Source organism: Gorilla gorilla, chromosome 1 (assembly GCF_029281585.2).
Source record: "Gorilla gorilla gorilla isolate KB3781 chromosome 1, NHGRI_mGorGor1-v2.1_pri, whole genome shotgun sequence".
Taxonomy (NCBI): Eukaryota; Metazoa; Chordata; class Mammalia; order Primates; family Hominidae; genus Gorilla; species Gorilla gorilla.
The window spans coordinates 217,905,255-217,924,258 of record NC_073224.2 but is presented as its reverse complement, the minus strand read 5'-3'; the positions used below and the strand labels follow the sequence as shown (position 1 = coordinate 217,924,258).

The 19,004-nt window shown below is 55.6% G+C and overlaps 1 protein-coding gene across 10 annotated transcripts in view; it reads right to left on the bottom strand.

Moving 5' to 3' along the window:
* The window catches only part of HSPG2 (heparan sulfate proteoglycan 2), a 114,868-nt gene extending 97,197 nt beyond the window's left edge, over positions 1–17,671 (bottom strand). For all 10 annotated transcript variants that reach the window (XM_063701917.1, XM_055387257.2, XM_063701927.1 and 7 more), the window contains exon 1: positions 17,529–17,671. In XM_063701917.1, coding sequence (XP_063557987.1) covers positions 17,529–17,591 — 63 coding nt within the window. In that variant the 5' untranslated portion in view covers positions 17,592–17,671. The remainder of the gene's footprint in view (positions 1–17,528) is intronic.
* Between the last annotated feature and the right edge of the window lie 1,333 nt (positions 17,672–19,004).

Genomic DNA, 19,004 nt, shown 5'->3' with positions numbered 1-19,004 from the left:
AGGATGAAATGAGACAGCAGACAGAAAGCAGCCCTTCTCCAGCTTTAACGAGCACATGAGTCACTTGGAGATCTTGTCGGCATGCAGATTCTGAGTCAGTAGGTCCAAGGGGGCCTGAAACTCTGCATTTCTGACAAGCTCCCGGTTGAGGCCAGGGCTGCTAGTGCCTGGACCATCCTCGGAGTTATAAGAACATAAAGGGATTACTGCACACAGTAGGCCCTCCGTAAAAGTGAGCTATGCCTTTGTTTCTTGTGATTTGATCTATAAGAAACTCTCCTAAGGGACTGGAACTGTTTTTTCTTTTTTGAGACAGAGTCTCGCTCTGTTGCCCAGGCTGGAGTGCAGTGGCACAATCTTGGCTCATTGCAACTGCCGCCTCCCGGGTTCAAGCGATTCTACTGCTTCAGCCTCCCAGGTAGCTGGGATTACAGGCATGCACCACCACACCCAGCTAATTTTTATATTTTTAGCAGAGATGAGGTTTCACCATGTTGGCCAGGCTGGTCTCGAACTCCTGGCCTCAAGTGATCCGCCAGCCTTGGCCTCCCAAAGTGCTGGGATTACAGGCGTGAGCCACTGTGCGTGGCTGGAACTGTTTTTCCACTGCTGCTAATACTGAGGTCCACTGAGGCTGAGGGGTTTGCCCAAGCACAGAATGCTAGAAAGAGGCAGAGGCAGGATTCAAGGCCAAGTCTGCCAAGTCATCCTTCTCATGCATCACGCCACCCTAAACCCCACCCGCCTCGAGTAGCAGCCACAGGCGTGGAGTTGAAGACACCCCAGCTCTGCCCCTCAGGCCAGTCACCGGCTCCTTGCTGGGTCAGCCAGGCCTCCGGGCAGAGGCCCAGGCTCCCTAAAAAGAGGTCCTGGGCCATCACTTTCACTCCACTAGCAGCAGCTTCCAGTGGTTCCCCCCACATCGCCTTATAAAGTGGCCCAAGCTGCTCTTTTCCAGGCTGCAGTTTAATGTTATATGGAGTGAACTGACCGTCCTCTCTCTGCAACCTCAGCCTGCCTGCTTCACACATTCCTGTTGGAGCAACATTACCTAATTTAACCATAGCCCCTGCTCTCCGGGGCTCTCAAAATAGCAGCTGCCAGTAGGGGAAAATGCCCTAATGTTATCAAAATAAAACAGTTCTCCCTCCTCCCCCACTCCTGGACTTCGCCAGCAGCAGGACCCAGCCCAGGGAGGAATCCAGGCTGAGAGGTCTGAGGTGGGCCTAGCGTGGCTGAGATCTCTGCTAAGCCCCTGTTCTCTTCATCCTTCCAGCCCTTTCCTACATGCCCTCTTCAAACATGTGTCTGGGGTCTGCCTATGCCTCCTCCCCCAGGCAGATCTTCCAGCTCATCCCCAACGGCCATTGTCACCCTGGTTACCCAAGACGAAGATTCAATTTCCCTTTCTCCTAATAACAAAAACTATAACAGTAATATAACAATTGCTGCCATTCCCCAGGTATTAATTGTGAACTAAATACCTCCCTCCCAGTGGCTCGCTGCCATTGCAAAGTAGGGATTAGCATTCTCTTCTTTCAGATAAGGAAGGAAGCAGCCACTCAGAAAGGTAAAGTGACTTGCCCAAGGTCATACAGCCCAGAACTGGCAGAGTTGGGGGCTGGAAGCCAAGCCCAGCTGCCCCAAAGCCCTAATCCTCATATCAGGACTCCTGTGCAGGGTCTGAGCCTGGGAGAGGAGTGCAGGATTTTCTGTGCTAGAAGCGGCTTCCTTGCCTTGTGTATTATTGCAGGATCTGTTCATACAGCTGCCACCAAACCACAGGGCCTGTTACTATACCAGAGTTCACATTGCACCTAGACCCTGTGGGCCCTAAGACTGTCTCCGGGACCCCAGGTGCACAAGCTACCTGTCAATATGTGACTCCAAGCCCCTGCTTCCCTGCCCCGCATACCCCAGAGCAGGCTGCCACATTAAAGCAGGGAACACCGGACTACTGACATACCTCAGGTGCAACCAGTGGTTAAGGGGCTGGGAGGGTCCCCTCTGCTGCTCTCCTGCTCACTCAGAGTAATCATTAACCAGGGCAGAGCCAGCGTGGAAAGCAGGCAGAAGCCCGGGCTGCGGCAACCCCAGCATCCGCTCCTCCCTACTGAGTGCATCCTGGGGCCACTTCTGTAAGCCCAGCCGGCCTGGTGAGGCCTCTGGCAGTGGAGAGAGAAAGCTTGGACCACCAGCTGTCCAGGAAGGCTCAACCTGCTATCCCTAGGGAAGGTCCCTGAGAGCATTTAGAGAGCCTTCGGCCCCCTGCACTCACACCCCTTCCCACCTTGCTCCCCTCCCAACATTATGAAGATCCCGTAAGAAAAGAGTGTTGGAGAGGATGGACTCTGGGACTTAGGGCCTTCCCATAGCGGGGGTGAGGTGGCAGGTGGGGTTGTAGGGGGACGACACAATAGAACTGAGACCCAGAGGTTTATCTAGGACCAAGTACCAGGGGCTCTCTCGAAGGAGGAAAGATAAAATCACAAAATAATAGTTCCCGTTATTTATCAACTGCCCATTCCGGCTGTAGGCTATTTATATGATCTCTAATCTTCACCAAAACCCTGCAGTGTAGGAATTGCCATTCCCACCTGACAGAGGAGGCTCAGAGAGGCGAACTCACCCTCCCAGGGTCACACAGCAATCAGTGATGAAGCTAGGATAGGCCTCAGGGCTATGCCTCCTGCCTATGACACTGTCCCAAAGTGCAACCTGCAGAATGAAACCGTGCGGAATTGATGGACGGGAGCTAACAGCCACAGCAAGGCGGCTCTGGGCTCTTTTCTGGGCGGTCTGAAGCCTTTCAGCTCCTTAGCCAGGGTCCTCCTGGTCTTTCTAAAACCAAGTGTCCTGGGCTTAGAAACCCAAACTATGAGAGGGCAGTGGAGGGAGCAGGAGAGAGTCCTGTTGCTAGAGAGGGTGCATCCCCCCACCATTTGAAGTACGAAGTAAAGGTGGCTCCTGGGGCTTCTAGTACCTGTCAGGGCACAAGGTGGGTGTTCTGGGAGATGAGGTGGAGGTGTGGGGGGAAGGAGGAAGCACCTGAAGCCAACGTAAGGTGGAGCCTCTTGGAGGAAGGTGGCCCTGCCTAAAACCCCCCTGCCTAGGAGGCCACAGTCCTCCCAGCTAGAGAATTCCCTTCAATTGCTCAGGTGAAACCAGAGGTGGGGCCCAGGCCGGCTGAAAGCTTTGATCTTATCACACATTCCTGCCCTAGCCATCCCAGTGCCCCCTCCTCAACCCCTACTAGGGAGGTGGGAAGCCAGACTGACTTAATTAACCCTTTCCTCCCATTTCCTCAAGTCGAATCCAGGCTTGAGCTGATGTTGCCCCCATCCCGCCCCCGCCCCCACCCCAGAAGGCGGGGAGGGAAAAAAGAGGGAGGAAAGCGAAAAGCAGGCACCCCAAGACTGCGCCCCTCATTTAATCCACTCAATGCCAGGGAACCCCAAACCTGGGCTCTGTCGGCAGCTTCCATTTCTCCTAAATGAAAATAACCAGACTCAGCCGGGCACGGTGGCTCACACCTGTAATCCCAGCACTTTGGGAGGCCAAGGGAGGCGGATCACCTGAGGTCAGAAGTTGGAGACCAGCCTGACTAACATGGTGAAATCCCATCTCTACTAAAAATACAAAAACTAGCTGGGCGTAATGGCAGGCGCCTGTAATCCCAGCTACTCGGGAGGCTGAGGCAGGAGAATCGCTTGAACCGGGAGGCAGAGCTTGCAGTGAGCCGAGATCGTGCCATTGCACTCCAGCCTGGGCGACAGAGCAAGACTCCGTCTCAAAAAAAAAATAAAATAAAATAACCAGACTCAACATAAATAGCCCTCGCTATTTTGCACATCCATGAGCTCATCTGAGACTCACGATAAAATCGGCCTGCCCTTCTCTCTGCTGCTGTGGGCCCTCCCCCTGCCCTCACCCAGGGGAGCTGGCTCCCAGGTCCTCTCCTCCCACAGGCTCACTGCAAGGGAAACAGACTCATAAATGAGCGCTGAGACCAAGTCACAAAGACTCAAGAGATCTCCCAGAGGTCTGGTGGCCCTGAAATCCTGCTATAGTCCTCGAGTGTCTTCCTTGAATGCAGTCTCCTTCTCCCTACTCCTTTACCAACTGGCTCACCACCCAGCCTCTCTCCCCTATCAGACCACAAGCTCCATAAGCCCACGGTTGGTGTTTAGATCCAACACAAGGCCTCGCAAACTGCTGTCACTGCGAGAATGTTTGCCGAATGAATGAACGGTCCCATTTTGCTTCTGGGGAAAATTAAGCTCAAAGAAGTTCAATGGCTTGGGATCACTTAAGAGTTTAGGAATCTTGTGACTCCTAGTCACACTTTATAAACAGACATTTACAATGAATGCCCCTGATGTCAGCTTAGCAGCAGGTACCCAAGAGCAGAGGTGAACTGACATGGACAGAGCACGGCAGGAGAGATTCTGGGGCTACACAAGAAGACAGGACATGCTTCAAGGTCTAGGGCACAGGGGCTATCTCCTTCATCTGCTTCCCTAGCCCAGAGCCTGGCACTTGGGAGCTGGGGTTATGCCTCCATTTCCCAGATGAGAAGTAGCTCAGGGAGCAGGGAATAGCCAGGCGCAGAGGAAGGTGGAAGCTGCCTTCAGCATCACCAGACATCCTGGAAGAAATTGGAGGCATGGTCCCTACTCTCCGGATGCCTTGGATCTTGTTGGAGAGGCAGGACTCATAAGCTATAAGTGCCCAACACAACTCAAAGTCCAGAAAATAACAGTGTCAGGGGAAGGAATCAATAGCGTCAATGAAGGAAGACATGGGATTGGTGATGTGGTGGGCTCCTTGAGGTGCCTACCACCCCAGGCCCCAGAGAATGGAACACCACCAACTTTTGGGGGGTAGTGAGCAGTTTTCTCCAAGAACTCAGGGTCCCTTTGTTCTGCTTGGAAGGCTGCCAACAAACAAGAAAGGAGCCCATCTTGTGAGTAGGAAAACTGAGGCCCAGGGAGGAGAGATGGTAGCCGACTGGTGACCAAGTGGAGGCCCAGGCCTTAACCTCTTGCCTCCCTGGTCTGACCAGCAATGAATGTCACCTCAGCTATCTTGGGGACTTCCTCTTATTCTTTCCCAACTTTAACGACTCTGGCAGCAAGCGAGTGTCTTCCTGCTCTTGCACATGCAACAACAATGCGGACAATGTGAGTCCAGGGACAATGGGGACAACTCCTGGACCCCTGCCACAATGCTTTCCTCCTCTACCAGCCAAATCAGACTTGCTCTTTAAGCCCCATTTCCTCTAGAAAGTCTTTTCAGATAACTCATGCCCAATCAGTCTTTTCCTTCCCCTGACACTCTGCTATTGTCTGGACTTTGAGTTGTGTTGGGCACTTATAGCTTACGAGTCCTGCCTCTCCAACAAGATCCAAGGCATCCAGAGAGTAGGGACCATGCCTCCAATTTCTTCCAGGAGGTCTGGTGACGCTGAAGGCAGCCTCTACCTTCCTCTGCGCCTGGCTATTCCCTGCTCTCTGAGCTACTTCTCATCTGGGAAATGGAGGCATAACCCCAGCTGTACAGGGGGATTGATAACACAGATCAAACAATGAGTGCGATGTCAGGCGCACAGCAGGTCCTCAGGCAGCACTAGCTGAATATGTGAACAAATGAGTGGACAGAGGGATGGATGGAAGGATTCCTGAAGCTTCCACCGCACAGGGCTGTTGAAACAACACAACGCGGGACCTGGATGTAGATTTCATCTCGCAGCTGAGCCATGTGCTTCTCCGCCTTGTATTTCACCCAAGCCCCCAGTATGAGGGGGACACAGGGCTGGCTCAGAGCAGGCCCCGCTCAGCAAAACTCACTGAACTCCCAACAGGGCAAAACCTGCAGGCCCCACAGGGAGCTTGGGACCTGAATGAGAAGAATCAGGGTTCCCAGGGGTCTCAATCACAGGGAAGGTCACATCCATCTCTCTGGGGAACATTATCACTGGGTTGAAATGGAAGCCAAAGGGTAAAAAGACACCCGAGTCTGTGAAGCAGGAACTGGCAAAGCCCATGTGGCAGACATGCAGCCTCCTATAACCCTCTGCCAAGGCCAGCCTGGACCCAGCTTCTCCACACAGCCCTCCCAGACTTCCTCTGTCTGGACACAACAGGATCCCCTGGGGAAAACAACGATGACTCGGGACTCTGACAACCTGGGCTCCATTCCCAGGTGTGGCACGTACTGGATGGATGAAGGGCCAGCCATTCCCTCTATTTTTTTATTTTTATTTTTTTTTGAGACAGTCTCGGCTCACTGCAGCCTCCGCCTCCCGGGTTGAAGCGATTCTCCTGCCTTAGCCTCCCAAGAAGCTGGCACTACAGGCATGAGCCACCACGCCCGGCTAATTTTTGTATTTTCAGTAGAGATGGGGTTTTACCATGTTGTCCAGGCTGCTCTCGAACTCCTAGCCTCAAGCAATCTGCCCGCCTAGGCCTCCCAAAGTGCTGGGATTAAAAGTGAGAATCTGGCCCCCAACTCCCCCTCCTGATGCCTCAGTTTCCCGCCCTGCAAAATGGAGATATAATGCCAACTTCAAAAGATTGCTGTGAGTATTATATGCGATAATGCCTGGCAAGAGCCCAGTGGGAGGCCTGGCTCTAAAGAGGGTGGCGGTTTTAATGAGAAGGTGTCAGCACTCAGGGAACGTTGACTGGTGACCTATGTGACTGAGGCCACTGGGGAGGAGAACCTGCAGGTCCCAGGACAGGGAAGAGACTGGTCTGTCCCCAGGAAACTCCTGGGTTTCTGTTCCTCTGGCCTAAGGGTCATAGCAAGGCAAAAGGCGGGAAAGGGTGAAGAGCCGTGAAAGTGACAGAGGCTGCTGGGTGTGGTGGCTCACACCTACAATGCCAGCACTTTAGGAGGCTGAGGCATGTGGATCACCTGAGGTCAGAAGTTCGAGACCAGCCTGGCCAACATGGTGAAAGCCCGTCTCTACTAAAAATACAAAAATTAGCCAGGCGTGGTAGTGCATGCCTGTAATCCATAATCCCAGCCACCAGGGAGGCTGAGGCAAAAGAATCGCTATTGAATCCGAGAGGCAGAGGTTGCAGTGAGCTGAGATCGCACCACTACACTTCAGGCTGGGAGACAGAGTGAGACTCAGTCTCAAAAAAAAAAAAAAAAAAGAAAGAAAGAAAATGATAGAGTAGAGGCCACTAGGGCTGGGATTTATCAGGCCAGAATTTCAATCCATCCAGCCCAGTAAGGGATCCAAGAAGAGGCATGATCCCAGTTCCCAACTATTTGAAAATTGGAAACGCCAAACAAGGAGAGGGTTGAGTCAGCTGGGGTTAGTTAGGAGGGGGAGGCCAGGACCAGGAGGTGGGGGCCGGAGCCGGCTTCCTGGGAGAGAGCCATGGGCAGGCGCGGGGAGTGGGGAGGTGGCGGCAGGGACCCGGAGGTGGGCTGGGAAGGGGCCAGAGGCAGCTGGGAATCCCAGCCCCACCCGTGGAGAAGCATCTGTGGGGTGACCCGAGGCCACCTCTGAAGTCCTCCCCAGGCTCAGGCCCCAGCCAGGCCTCCCCTTCCCCACCGACTGGGATGGGAGAAAGATGGGGAAAGAGGCCAAATGTTACAAAACACCTAGGTGTGACCCGCCTGATGGGGGGGGGACACATCTCTACCCAACAGCCCAAGCCCAAAGCATAGGGTGGGGTGGGGTGAGATCCCCAGGCCTGTGTGTCTCTCTCTCCTGAGTCCTGCTGTTTCTCTGAGGCCACGGGAGCCAGATTTAGAGTCGAGCAGCCCCACATCCCACCAAGTAAGGACCAACTGCAGGTTGGCCCAGAGCTCCCCAGGCAAGGTCCTGCCTCCTCCAGTGTAGGCCGGGGGGGACAGGGCTAGGATGGGGTCCCAGGACATCCCCCACCCCCACACCGTCACTACCCTCAGGATGCATGAACATCCTTTCTGCACCCATGGGAGCCCTTGGCCACACCTCCTGTTGCTCAGAGCCCACCAACTGCACACATCTGGGAAGGGGACAAGGCGTCCAAAGACTCCAGCCTTTCCCAGGCCACACCCTGGGGTGTGCCCCCCTCCTTCTCCCAGTCCAGGAAGGAGCAATCAGGGTGGAAGGATGGACTCTGTCCTACAGCTGCGGCCTCGGTAGGGGAAGGAGGGGCAGTGACAGATCAGAGGCAGTTACACCCGGAGCTCTGAGACTGCGAAAGAGGCCCAGGGAATGGACAATCCCCTTACACAGCCATTCATTCAACAAGCCCAGTACAGGACCTGGGTCATAGAGAAGGCGTGCCCGGCTGGGCCCTGGGAACCCTGCCTCAGATATTCCACCGGCCTTGTCTTTAGCAGGAACAAGACTTAGTGCAATCACGGATTGTCAAATACCTGCCACATTCCAGGCACTGAGCAAGGTGCATCCACCTGGTTACTTCATAACCACCAGGAAGCAGGCCTCCCCATTTCACATTTGACTGAGGCTCAGAGAGGTAAAGCAACTTGCCCAAGGTCACAGAGTCAGTCAGGGCTGGGCCAAGACTTGAAGGCAAGGCCTTTTGAGCCCACATCTTTCCCTTGACCACAGTGCCCAGGGAAGTGGCTCTGAGACCAATGAGGACACAGACAAGTCAAAAAGGGCAGAGTGGACATCCCAGCTTGTCCCACGTCTTCTGGGGCCCTGCAGAGAGCATGGCTGGGCAGGCAGCTCCCAAGTGCAGGGGCCAGAGCACGCCCCTTTCCAATCTCAGCAAGGAGCCTGGGCCTTCTTGGCCTGCTGGCTTCCTCAAAGCCATTAATTTGCTCACTTGAATTTGTTTGTTTGTTTGTTGTTTTGAGACAGAGTCTCGCAATGACGCCCAGGCTGGAGTGCAATGGCATGATCTCGGCTCACTGCAACCTCCACTTCCCAGGTTCAAGCGATTCTCTTACCTCAGCCTCCTGAGTAGCTGAGACTACAGTCATGCACCACCACACCCGGCTAACTTTTTTGTATTTTTAGTAGAGACGTGGTTTCACCATATTGGCCAGGCTAGTCTCGAACTCCTGACCTCAAGTATCTGCTCACCTCAGCCTCCCAAAGTGCTGGGATTACAGGCGTGAGCCACCACGCCCATCCTTTATTCACTTGATTTTTTTTTTTTGAGATGGAGTTTTGTTCTTGTTGCTCAGGCTGGAGTGCAATGGCACGATCTCAGCTCACCACAACCTCCGCCTCCCGGGTTCAAGTGTTTCTCCTGCCTCAGCCTCCCTGAGTAGCTGGGATTACAGGCATGTGCCACCATGCTTAGCTGATTTTTTTATTATTATTATTTTCAGTAGAGATGAGGTTTCTCCATGGTGGTCAGGCTGGTCTCGAACTCCCAACCTCAGGTGATCCACCCGCCTTGGCCTCCCAAAGTGCTGGGATTACAGGTTGTGAGCCACTGTGCCCAGCCTCACTTGAAGTTTTAATGTGTTCACCTACTATCTGCCTAGCACCAGGCAAACAGCAATGAATGAAGCCAAGTCCCTGCCCTCAGGCAGCTTTCACTCTAGATGAGGGGGTAAGAATAAATCTACAAGCCATGAGCTCCGGCTGTGGAGTTCTAAGGCAGAGTCTGCAACTCCACAAATGAACACTCAGCAAGATCCCCTCCGCCTACACCATAAGCCAATGCAGAGGCCCCAGCTTGGGTGGGGACGGGGGAGCTCCTGGCTGCAGACGGGTAGGGGGATGACTGTCAGGCATGTGAGCCAGTCCAACCCCCACCCATGCTGTCCCCTCCATCACTTGCCATTCTTTTTTTCTTTTTTTTTTTTTTTTTTTAAGAGACAGGATCGCGCTCTATCACCCAGGCTGGAGCGCAGTGGCGAGATCATGGTTCACTGCAACCTCCACCTCCTGGGCTCAAGTGATCCTCCTACCTTGGTCTCCCAAAGTGTTGGGATTACAGGTGTGAGCCACCACTCCTGGCCCACCTGCCGGTTGTTTTTTTTTTTTTAAGAATTTTTATTGTCCAAACAAGAGATTGTAAGAGAAGACACAAATAAATTAACTGTTCTGAGAATTCTGGACTCCACCTCCTGCCCACTCCTCCTGGAGCTTTCCCATCTCAGGTAGCGGCAGCTCCATCCTTCGGGATGCTGAAGCCAAAAACTGTGGAGGCATCCCGGACTCTTCTCTTTCTGTCCCGCCCCACATCCAACCCACTAGCAAATCCTGGTGACCCATCTTCAAAATGTACTGGGGATTCAACCATCTCCCACCTCCGTGGTCCTAGCTTGAGCTCCCATCGTCTGTCCTGGGTCACGGCCTCCTTGCCTTTGCTCTGGACCCTCCCCGTGCTCCTCTCCACACAGCAGCCAAAGCAATCCTATGGAACACCGGGCCCCTTCAGTGACTTCTCAATTCACTCAGACGCAAATCCAAGGTCCTTCCCATGGCCAAAGCTGTGCTGATCACTCTCTGCCACCCCCCTGCCTGCTGCGCCCACCACGCTCCCCCTCACTGATGCTGCTCCAGCCCCACGGGCCTCCTTGCTTTTCCACAGACATGCCAAGGACACTCCCACCTCTGGGCCTCTGCACTAGCTGTGCCCTCTGCCTGGAATGCCCTTTCCATTGATATCTGCGAGGCTCACCCGCTCACTTACTTCAGGTCTCCTTCAGTTCAAATTTATCTTATCAGAGGCTTTTCCTACCACCCCACCCTACCCCGCCTCATCACTCACTGCCCTCTTCCCTGTTTTATTTTTTCTTCTGAGCACTTATCACCACCTGATGTATTTCATTTATTGTCTGTCTTCCTGCACTAGCTATAACGCAAGTGACATGAGAGGAAGGAATCTGACATTTTTATTCTCTGCGGTAACCTCAAGATCTAGAACAGGGCGGGTGCAGTGGCTCACGCCTGTAATCCCAGCGCTTTGGGAGGCCAAGATGAGTGGATCACTTGAGGTCAGGAGTTCAAGACCAACCTGGCCAACATGGTGGAACTCCATCTCTACTAAAAATACAAAAATTAGCTGGATGTGGTGGCGCGTTCCTGTAATCCCAGCTACTTGGGAGGCTAAGGCAGGATAATCTCTTGAACCTGGGGGGCAGAGGTTGCAGTGCGGCGAGATCATACCACTGCACTCTAGCCTGGGTAACAGATCAAGACTCCATCTCAAAAAAAAAAAAAAGATCTAGAACACAGTCAGATACATAGAAGACGCTCCACAGATATTTGTGAAATGAATTTTAACAAACGCTTAATCACATACATCATTTGTTCATTCATTCATTCAACACACTCTGCAAGGCTTTGCGCACCAGATACTCCCCTAAAACCCAGAGCAACAGGACACCCTCCTTCATGGCTCAGGGAATGGGCTCTGGTCAGGAGCTAGGAGCTGGTCCTAAGGCTATCTCAGGATGCCACAGATGCCTCCAGGGATGCTCTGAGGTTCCTGCAGGCCTGGCACAGATGAGCATCATGGAAGGGAAGGGAGGGTGGTTCTGGGGGCAGCAAGACTCAAAGGCCTCATATTCCCAGGCCTCAAAGAGCCACCTTGTTCTCAGGGCTTTCATGACAGCACCCCCGACCCGGTCACCCCAGCAGCCATGAGCCACACCCCTCTCAAGGCTGCTATTGACACAGCCCTGACGCCACCAGGCTGGGCAGTGAGGCCGGCGGCTCCCCGCGAAGTGAGTTCCACACATACTTCTGGGTTTCAGTCAGCCAGCTCTGGGCGCTGGGGCAGCTGGCCCCGGGAGCAGGAGGGGGTGGCAGGGCCAAAGAGGCCAAGGCCCAGGCTGAAGCAACATTCCAGCAGGGCCGGGACCCTCGGCGCAGACTCCTTCTTCTTGGCAGGAGCAGGAGCGAGAGGAGGAAAAGGCCAGGGTAGGCCCTCGGACGGGGAGAGGTAGGCCCAGCAGATACTTGGGAAGCTGCCGGGGAACCGAGTCATATTCACTTCCTCCTCCAGTCTGACCCCTCATAGCTGGGACTGGATTGGGTGGAGAGGAGGGGGCAACAGGCCAGGGCTGGGAACCCTTCCCATATACCCCAAGTAGTCTGAGGGTGCAGAGCCCACACCTCTGGCCTCCAAGTGGCCTCTGAATCATTGCTCCAGATCTTTCCATAGCCTGGGCAGGCCCTCCTGCCCTCCCTCCTGAGCCTCTCACCCCAAGGCCAGGCAGCCCTTGAAGCTCTGCAGACTCACCCTAAACCTTGAGCCCCCAGGGAACAGCCAGAAAAAAACAGCGCAGGCTCCACACAGGACAACCAGGAGGGTGTTCTTCCCTTCCCCCACTAGCAGCATGGCAGGGGCAGGGGCCCCTGATCTCCCACACTGGGCAGGGCCAGCCTGGCCCACTCAGGCCTAAAAGTCCCTGGATAAATTCAACTGCCTGTAGAGTCCCAGGGAATATCTGATGAGAAAACTAATGAATTAACAAACCTAAAAATGACCACCCTAGAGTTTAGTTCCTAGGCTTTCCCTCCAGGCACAGGCGTCCCTAGGAGACCCCATGGACACTGAGGCATACCCAACCTAAGAGCTTCTGTCCCCGAGCCAATCCCTGATATTCCTTGCCTGAGGTAGCCCCTGTACTACTTGGGACCAGAGTTCTTAATCAACATCTGTGACAAGTTGTAGCAATATCTACTGACTGCCCACGACAAGCACATGGGGCAGTACGTGGCGTGATTAGGAGAGCTTCGTCTGGATTCAAAACTTGGCTTGCAGCATCTCTGAGTGTGTGGATATGTAAGTCACTAGGCAAGTTACGTAACCTCTCAGTGCCTCAATGTCCTCTGCTTAGAGAATGGGGATCAGGCTAGTAGCTACAGCTTAAAACATTCGACAAAGATATTCACTAAGCACTTACTACCTGCCAGGTGCTAAGCATACAGCAGTGAACAAAAACAAATGAGGTCCTGCTCTTGTAGAACTTAAACTGAGCAGGAGGAGGCAAATAAACACATAAACAAATACAGACAAATACAGGCCAGACAATTGCGAGAACAAAAATAAAGCAGTTTAAGGAGACAGCCATTATGGGAAGAGTGGTAAGGACCAGAAGGAGAGGGAGAGGGTCATATGGACATTACAGGGACAAATGTCCCAGGCAGAAGGAACAGCAGACGCAGAGACCCTAAGGTGGGAGTGTGTTTCACATGCTCAAGAAACAAAGCCTTGGTCAGGCGAGGTGGCCCATGCCTATAATCCTAGCACTTCAGAAGGCTGAGGTGGGAGGATAGCTTGAGTTAAAGAGTTTGGGACCAGCCTGGGCAATACAATGAGATCCCATCTCTATTTGTTTTAAATTTTTATATTCATTAGAAAAGAAAAGGCTGGGTGCAGTGGCTCACGCCTATAATCCTAGCACTTTGGGAGGCCGAAAGGGGTGGATCATTTGAGCCCAGGAGTTCGAGACCTGCCTGGGGGAACATGGCAAAACCCTGTCTCTATAAAAAATACAAAAATTAGCCAGGTGTAGAGGAGGGTGTCTGTAGTCCCAGCTACTCAGGGGGCTGAGGTGGGAGGATCACCTGAGCTTGGGAGGTTGAGGCAGCAGTGAGCTGTGATTGTGCCACTGCACTCCAGCCTGGGTGACAGTGTGAGACCCTGTCTCAAAAAAAAAAAAAAAAGAAAAAGAAACAAAGACTGGTATAGCTGGAGGAGTTTGAGAGGAGCAGGTGGCAGGAGGCCGGGTCTTGCAGGGCCTCGTAGGCTATATTAAGTCAGGGGCTGGGACCTAATTCTGAGCACCGCAGGGAGGTGGTGAGCAGGAAACACAGGCGAATGGGAGGATTCACTGAGAAACTCAGAGCAGACAGTGGGTACTGGGTAAGTCTGAAGTACCCATATTACTTTGTCATCATCCAGCCTGGCACCCCAAGAGCTCCTTCCTCTCCACTTTGCTCACCTGTCTTCCAGGCCCTGAACCCAGTCACCTCCTGCCACCTTCTTTCCACCGTCTCCCGGGCAGGGCTTCAGACCCACAGATCCTAACTTGTCTGCGCTCAGCCTGAGAGCAGGCCCGGGCCAAGCCAGGCAGGGGCCACAACTCCCCAGACACGGGGAACTGGGCCTAAGGGATGGGGGGGTGGTCCATCTCTGCCCCTTCCAGCCTCCACCCTGCAGACAGACCTGCAGCCTGCCCTTCTTCCCTCCGGGAACGTCCAGGGCACACTCAAAACCCCATCCTGTGCCGGCTGCAGGTATGGAACGAGTAGGCTAGCGTCAGGGGACAGAGCAGCTGGCTGCGTGGAGGGGAGGGCTGAGGAACCGCCAGGAAGGGGAGGCTCCTGCAGTTCAGCTGGCAGCCTCCCCAGTGAGGAAATCCAGCTGAGGCAGGAAACAGGTATCTCAGCGACTTCCCTCCTCAGCCCTGGAAAACACCTTAATCACCACCGAGGCTCCCTCAAGACGCCTGTCCCCTGCAGGGCCACCCTAAAGGGGTCAGCAGGCCAAGGCCTGCCGAGTCTCCCAGGCCCAGCCCCCTCGTCCAGCAAGCCTCCTCACCTCCCAACAGCTGAAATTCCACCCACATTTAATCACAGACCAGCTTCCTGCGGTCCTGTCCCCCGTCCCGGGGAAGCCTGGAGCTCCCTAAGGCCCATCTCACCCTGCTCCTGTGCCCAACCCTTCCCCATACGCCACTGGCTCCGGACCGAACTGAAGGGCGCATGAGAGCAAGGGCAGCAGGCAAAGAGGGTCCAAGGTGTGCTGGGAGCCTGGGCTAGGAATTGATCTCATTTTTGTCTTGCAGCTAACTCCTCAACCCCATTGTACAGATTTGGAAACTAAGGCTCAGAGAGAGGAACTCGCCCCAGATCACACAGCCAGAAACCACAGCCCGGAGACTCAAACTTGGGTCTGTAAGACTTCAGAGACAGGCCAGGCATGGTGGCTTATGCCTGTCATCCCAACACTTTAGGAGACCGAGGCGAGAGGATCGCTTGAAGCCAGGAGTTTGAGACCAGCCTGGGCAACAAAGTGTGATGCCCTCTTTTTTTTTTTGAGACAGAGTCTTGCTCTGTCGCCCAGGCTGGAGTGCAGTGGCGCGATCTCGGCTCACTGCAAGCTCCGCCTCCCAGGTTAACACCATTCTCCTGCCTCAGCCTCCGGAGTAGCTGGGACTACAGGCACGTGCCACCACGCCTGGCTAACTTTTTGTATTTTTAGTAGAGACAGGGTTTCACTACGCTGGCCAGGCTGATCTCGAACTCCTGACCTCATGATCCGCTCGCCTCGGCCTCCCAAAGTGCTGGGATTATAGGCGTGTGCCACCGCGCCTGGCCCGGAAAAACTTTTTATTGTTTGTTTGTTTTGAGGCGGAGTCTCACTCTGTCACCCAGGCTGGAGTGCAATGGTGTGGTCTCGGCTCACTGCAACCTCCGCCTCCTGGGTTCAAGCGATTCTCCTGCCTCAGCCTCCCGAGTAGTTGGGATTACAGGCATGCGCCACCACACCCGTCTAATTTTTGTATTTTCAGTACAGATGGGGTTTCACTATGTTGGCCAGGCTGGTCTCAAACTCCTGACCTCGTGATCCGCCCGCCGTGGCCTCCCAAAGTGCTGGGATTACAGGCATGAGCCACCGCGCCTGGCCTGAAAAACTTTTTAAAAAGAATTTTATAAAGAGACTTCAGGGGCCAAGCTCTTTACAGCCCACCACCAGCAGCCTGGGGTGGGACAGCGAACCTCCATGTGTTGCTGAGAAGGCTCTCTAATCCCACAGGATTGGAGCTGCCTGTTTATTTGTCTAAATTACCGCCCACCAGCCTGTGAGTGCTGGGAAGGCACAGACAGGGCCTGTCCTTGCTGGTCCACACCACCTCAGCCCCTAGCACCACACCAGGTTCACTGGTTCACTGGCACACAGTAGGTGCATGGCAAATATCTGCCCGAAGAATGAACCCCTGTACTCCGGGTGACTGCCATGGAATGTCGCTCAGTGATGATCTGTTGAATGAACAAGTGAATGAGATGATCTGCCACGGTCCAGGAATGTCTGTGGAAATTCCTCATGCACACAGCAAACAACTCCACCCACTGCCATCCTACCGCACCCGGGCATGGAGGAGCCCCTCATCGGGGGCAGAGCTGGGGGAAGGTCAGGAAAGACTGTTGGGCCTCGGAAAACGTCCCACGTGCTAGGTTGGTGCGTTGGGAAAAGTAAAAGTCAGTGCCGGGAGTGCAAGTTCAGGTCAAGACTAGGGAGCTACTGGATGGCCCTGCTGAATATTTCGGGGTGAGAGGCTGAAACAGGAGGACGACAGAGGAGGCTGCCCAGAGTGGGGGTGGGGGAGGAGAAGTGCTGGGTGGGTGGGGCAAGAGCAGTGAGGAGCCAGGTCTGGGTGGGGGCTTGACGAGTGACTCAGGAGGGCAGAGGTGCGATGAAGCCAGCAAGGTGAGGCCAGGCAGGCAGTTCCTGGGTAAACACCAGCCTGGTTAGAAAAGTCCCTCTCTTGGCTCAGAGAACAGGGAGGCAGGTATGGGGACTGCCTAGGAGCACCTCGAAGAGAGTGGGGGTGGCTCTGTGGCTCCCCACGGTAGGCTCGGCTCCCCAGATGTGCCCCCACCCACATCTGCCACTAGCTCCCTGCCCACCGACCCCACCCAGTCCTCCTCAAGTTCACTCAGGTCCTCAGGGCCTCTGCTGGCCAAGTGCCTTCTAAGCCTCGGGATTCCTGACCGTAGAATTCCCTTTTCCTCCACCTAAGCTCAGAATAGGGGACTAGACTGCAAGGGCAGGCCTCTCCCTGCCTCTTGGAGACCTGGGAAGAGGAAAGCTGGGGAACTCGGGTCCCCCAAGGGTGCACTGCATCCCTGCACCACGCACTTTGCAGCTCATTCCACGCAGTCCAGCAACGCCCTGCAGCTATGCATTTTGAGGCCTGCATTTTGAGTTCCCTTGACCCACGTGGGGCTGGCCTCAGAGAGGTTAACTAGCTTGCCCCAGGTCACACAGTTACTCAGTGAAAGGCAGGGATTGATTCAACTCTTCGGCTGTATGACTCCAAGGCCCGTGGGTGTTCCACACAAGCTTCAGTTCTGTCCCAAAAGTTTTGCTTGTGCCTACCTGGGTCCAAGCTCCCCAAGGTGATAGACGGTGTGGTAAAGTTTCAGCGAGACTCACAGGGTCCCCATCACCACTGAGTGGCCGTTCTGCCAAGCTGGCGCAGAAGGGTTCCCTCGTCCTGCCAAGTTCCCACCCTGCTCAAAGTTTCCCCTCCTGGTCCCCAGGAATGGTAGGCCGGACCATGCCCAGCGAGACTCCAGCACTCGGCAACGTGGCCGAGAGACCCACGGGCTCCCACGCGGGCCAGCCCCGCCCCCGGCCCCACGAAGGGTCCTGACTGGTGGCCCCCCTGGATTAGCCCCATGCCGCAGGGTGGCGCCGGCCCGGGGTCCCCGGCGGGCGCCGCCGTCCCGGGCCAGAGTCCCCGCCGCGCAGCCTTGGGCGCCCCAGCCAAGTTGGCGGGAGGCGGCGAGCGGGACCGGGGCGCCCCTAGCCCCTCCGCCCCCCGCCCCCCGCCCCTCTGCCCCGCACACTCACCGCCAGCAGCCGCCCGTGCAGCAGCAGCGCCAGCAGCAGCGCGCCCGCCGCCCGCCACCCCATGGCCCGGCCCGCGCCGCTCTCTCGCTCGCTCGCTCCGCGCCGCCCGCAGCCGCCCGCTCGCCGGCCAGCTCGGGACAGCGCGGCCCTCTCCCCACCGCCCCCTTTCCTCCCCGCCCGCCCCGCCCCCGCGGCGCCGGCCCCGCCCCCGAACCGCCCCCCCCCCCGGAGCGCCAGGCCCCGCCCACGGACCGCCCCCGGGCCGCGGGCTCTGCTCGCCCCAGCCGGCCGCGCAGCCCACTAGGCCTTTGTCTGGGCCCCCAGCCCCCTCCGCGCGGGCCGCGGCCCGGCCCGGCTCCCCGCCAAACCCGGCCTGGAGTGTGGGATGGGACGGGGCGGGGGACTGGGGGCCCGGGCCCGGGCATGGGATGGGGCCGCCGGGCCAGGCGCTCTCGCCTCCCCGATCCCCGGCTCCCCCGCTTCCCCGCGCGCGCCGTCGACTTCCACGCCCCTGCACGCCCCGCACGGCCGACTCCACTCGCGCAGCTTTTGAAGATCCCGGGATCTCCTTCCCACGCTCACACGCACGCAGCTGCCGCTCCGCGCCACACGTGCACGCCAACTTCCACACCCAAGAACACCTTCACACCATAACTTTACTGCACGAACACACTTGTGCGCTACCCGGGAACACTTTCACACTCTGGACCCAACTCTGAAGTACCAACAATCCTCACCGGCTCACACGCACACTTACCTCGCTTCCAAACTCTCACCTCCACCAGGGACACAGGGGACAGCCCTCACACCACACTCAGCCCCTCACAGGCTTGTTCCCATGTCACACAGACTCACGCATACATCCCAACAAGTCACGGAGCGGGAGGACGCCTTTTCACACAGATTCCTCGCAGGCACGCACATTTCACACACAGGCCCACATCATTGCCTGCATGCTTACCAGCTTGTTTTTTGTTTTTTGTTTTTTGTTTTTTGAGAAGGAGTCTCGCTCTGTCCCCAGGCTGGAGTGCGGTGGTGCGATCTTGGCTCACTGCAACCTCCGCCTCCGGGTTCAAGCAATTCTCCGGCCTCAGCCTCCTGAATAGCTGGGATTACAGGCGTGCCACCACGCCTGGCTAATTTTTGTATTTTTAGTAGAGATGGGGTTTTTACCATGTTGGCCAGGCTGGTCTCGAACTCCTGACCTTGTGATCTGCCCGCCGCGCCCTCCCAAAGTGATGGGATTACAGGCGTGAGCCACCGCACCCAGCCTCAGCCTGTATCTTTTATCTGTTCTCACCCACTAATCACAGTGCCTCATAGTGGGCACTGGGTACTGAACTGAGCTGCCCACCCCACCTGCACCATTTTCCATGTAAATCACTCACACACCAACTTTGAGTCACGTAAATCACAGCCCCAGAGCCAGAACCACACCAACTCACACACTCAGGCCCAGACAGACAGACCCTGCCA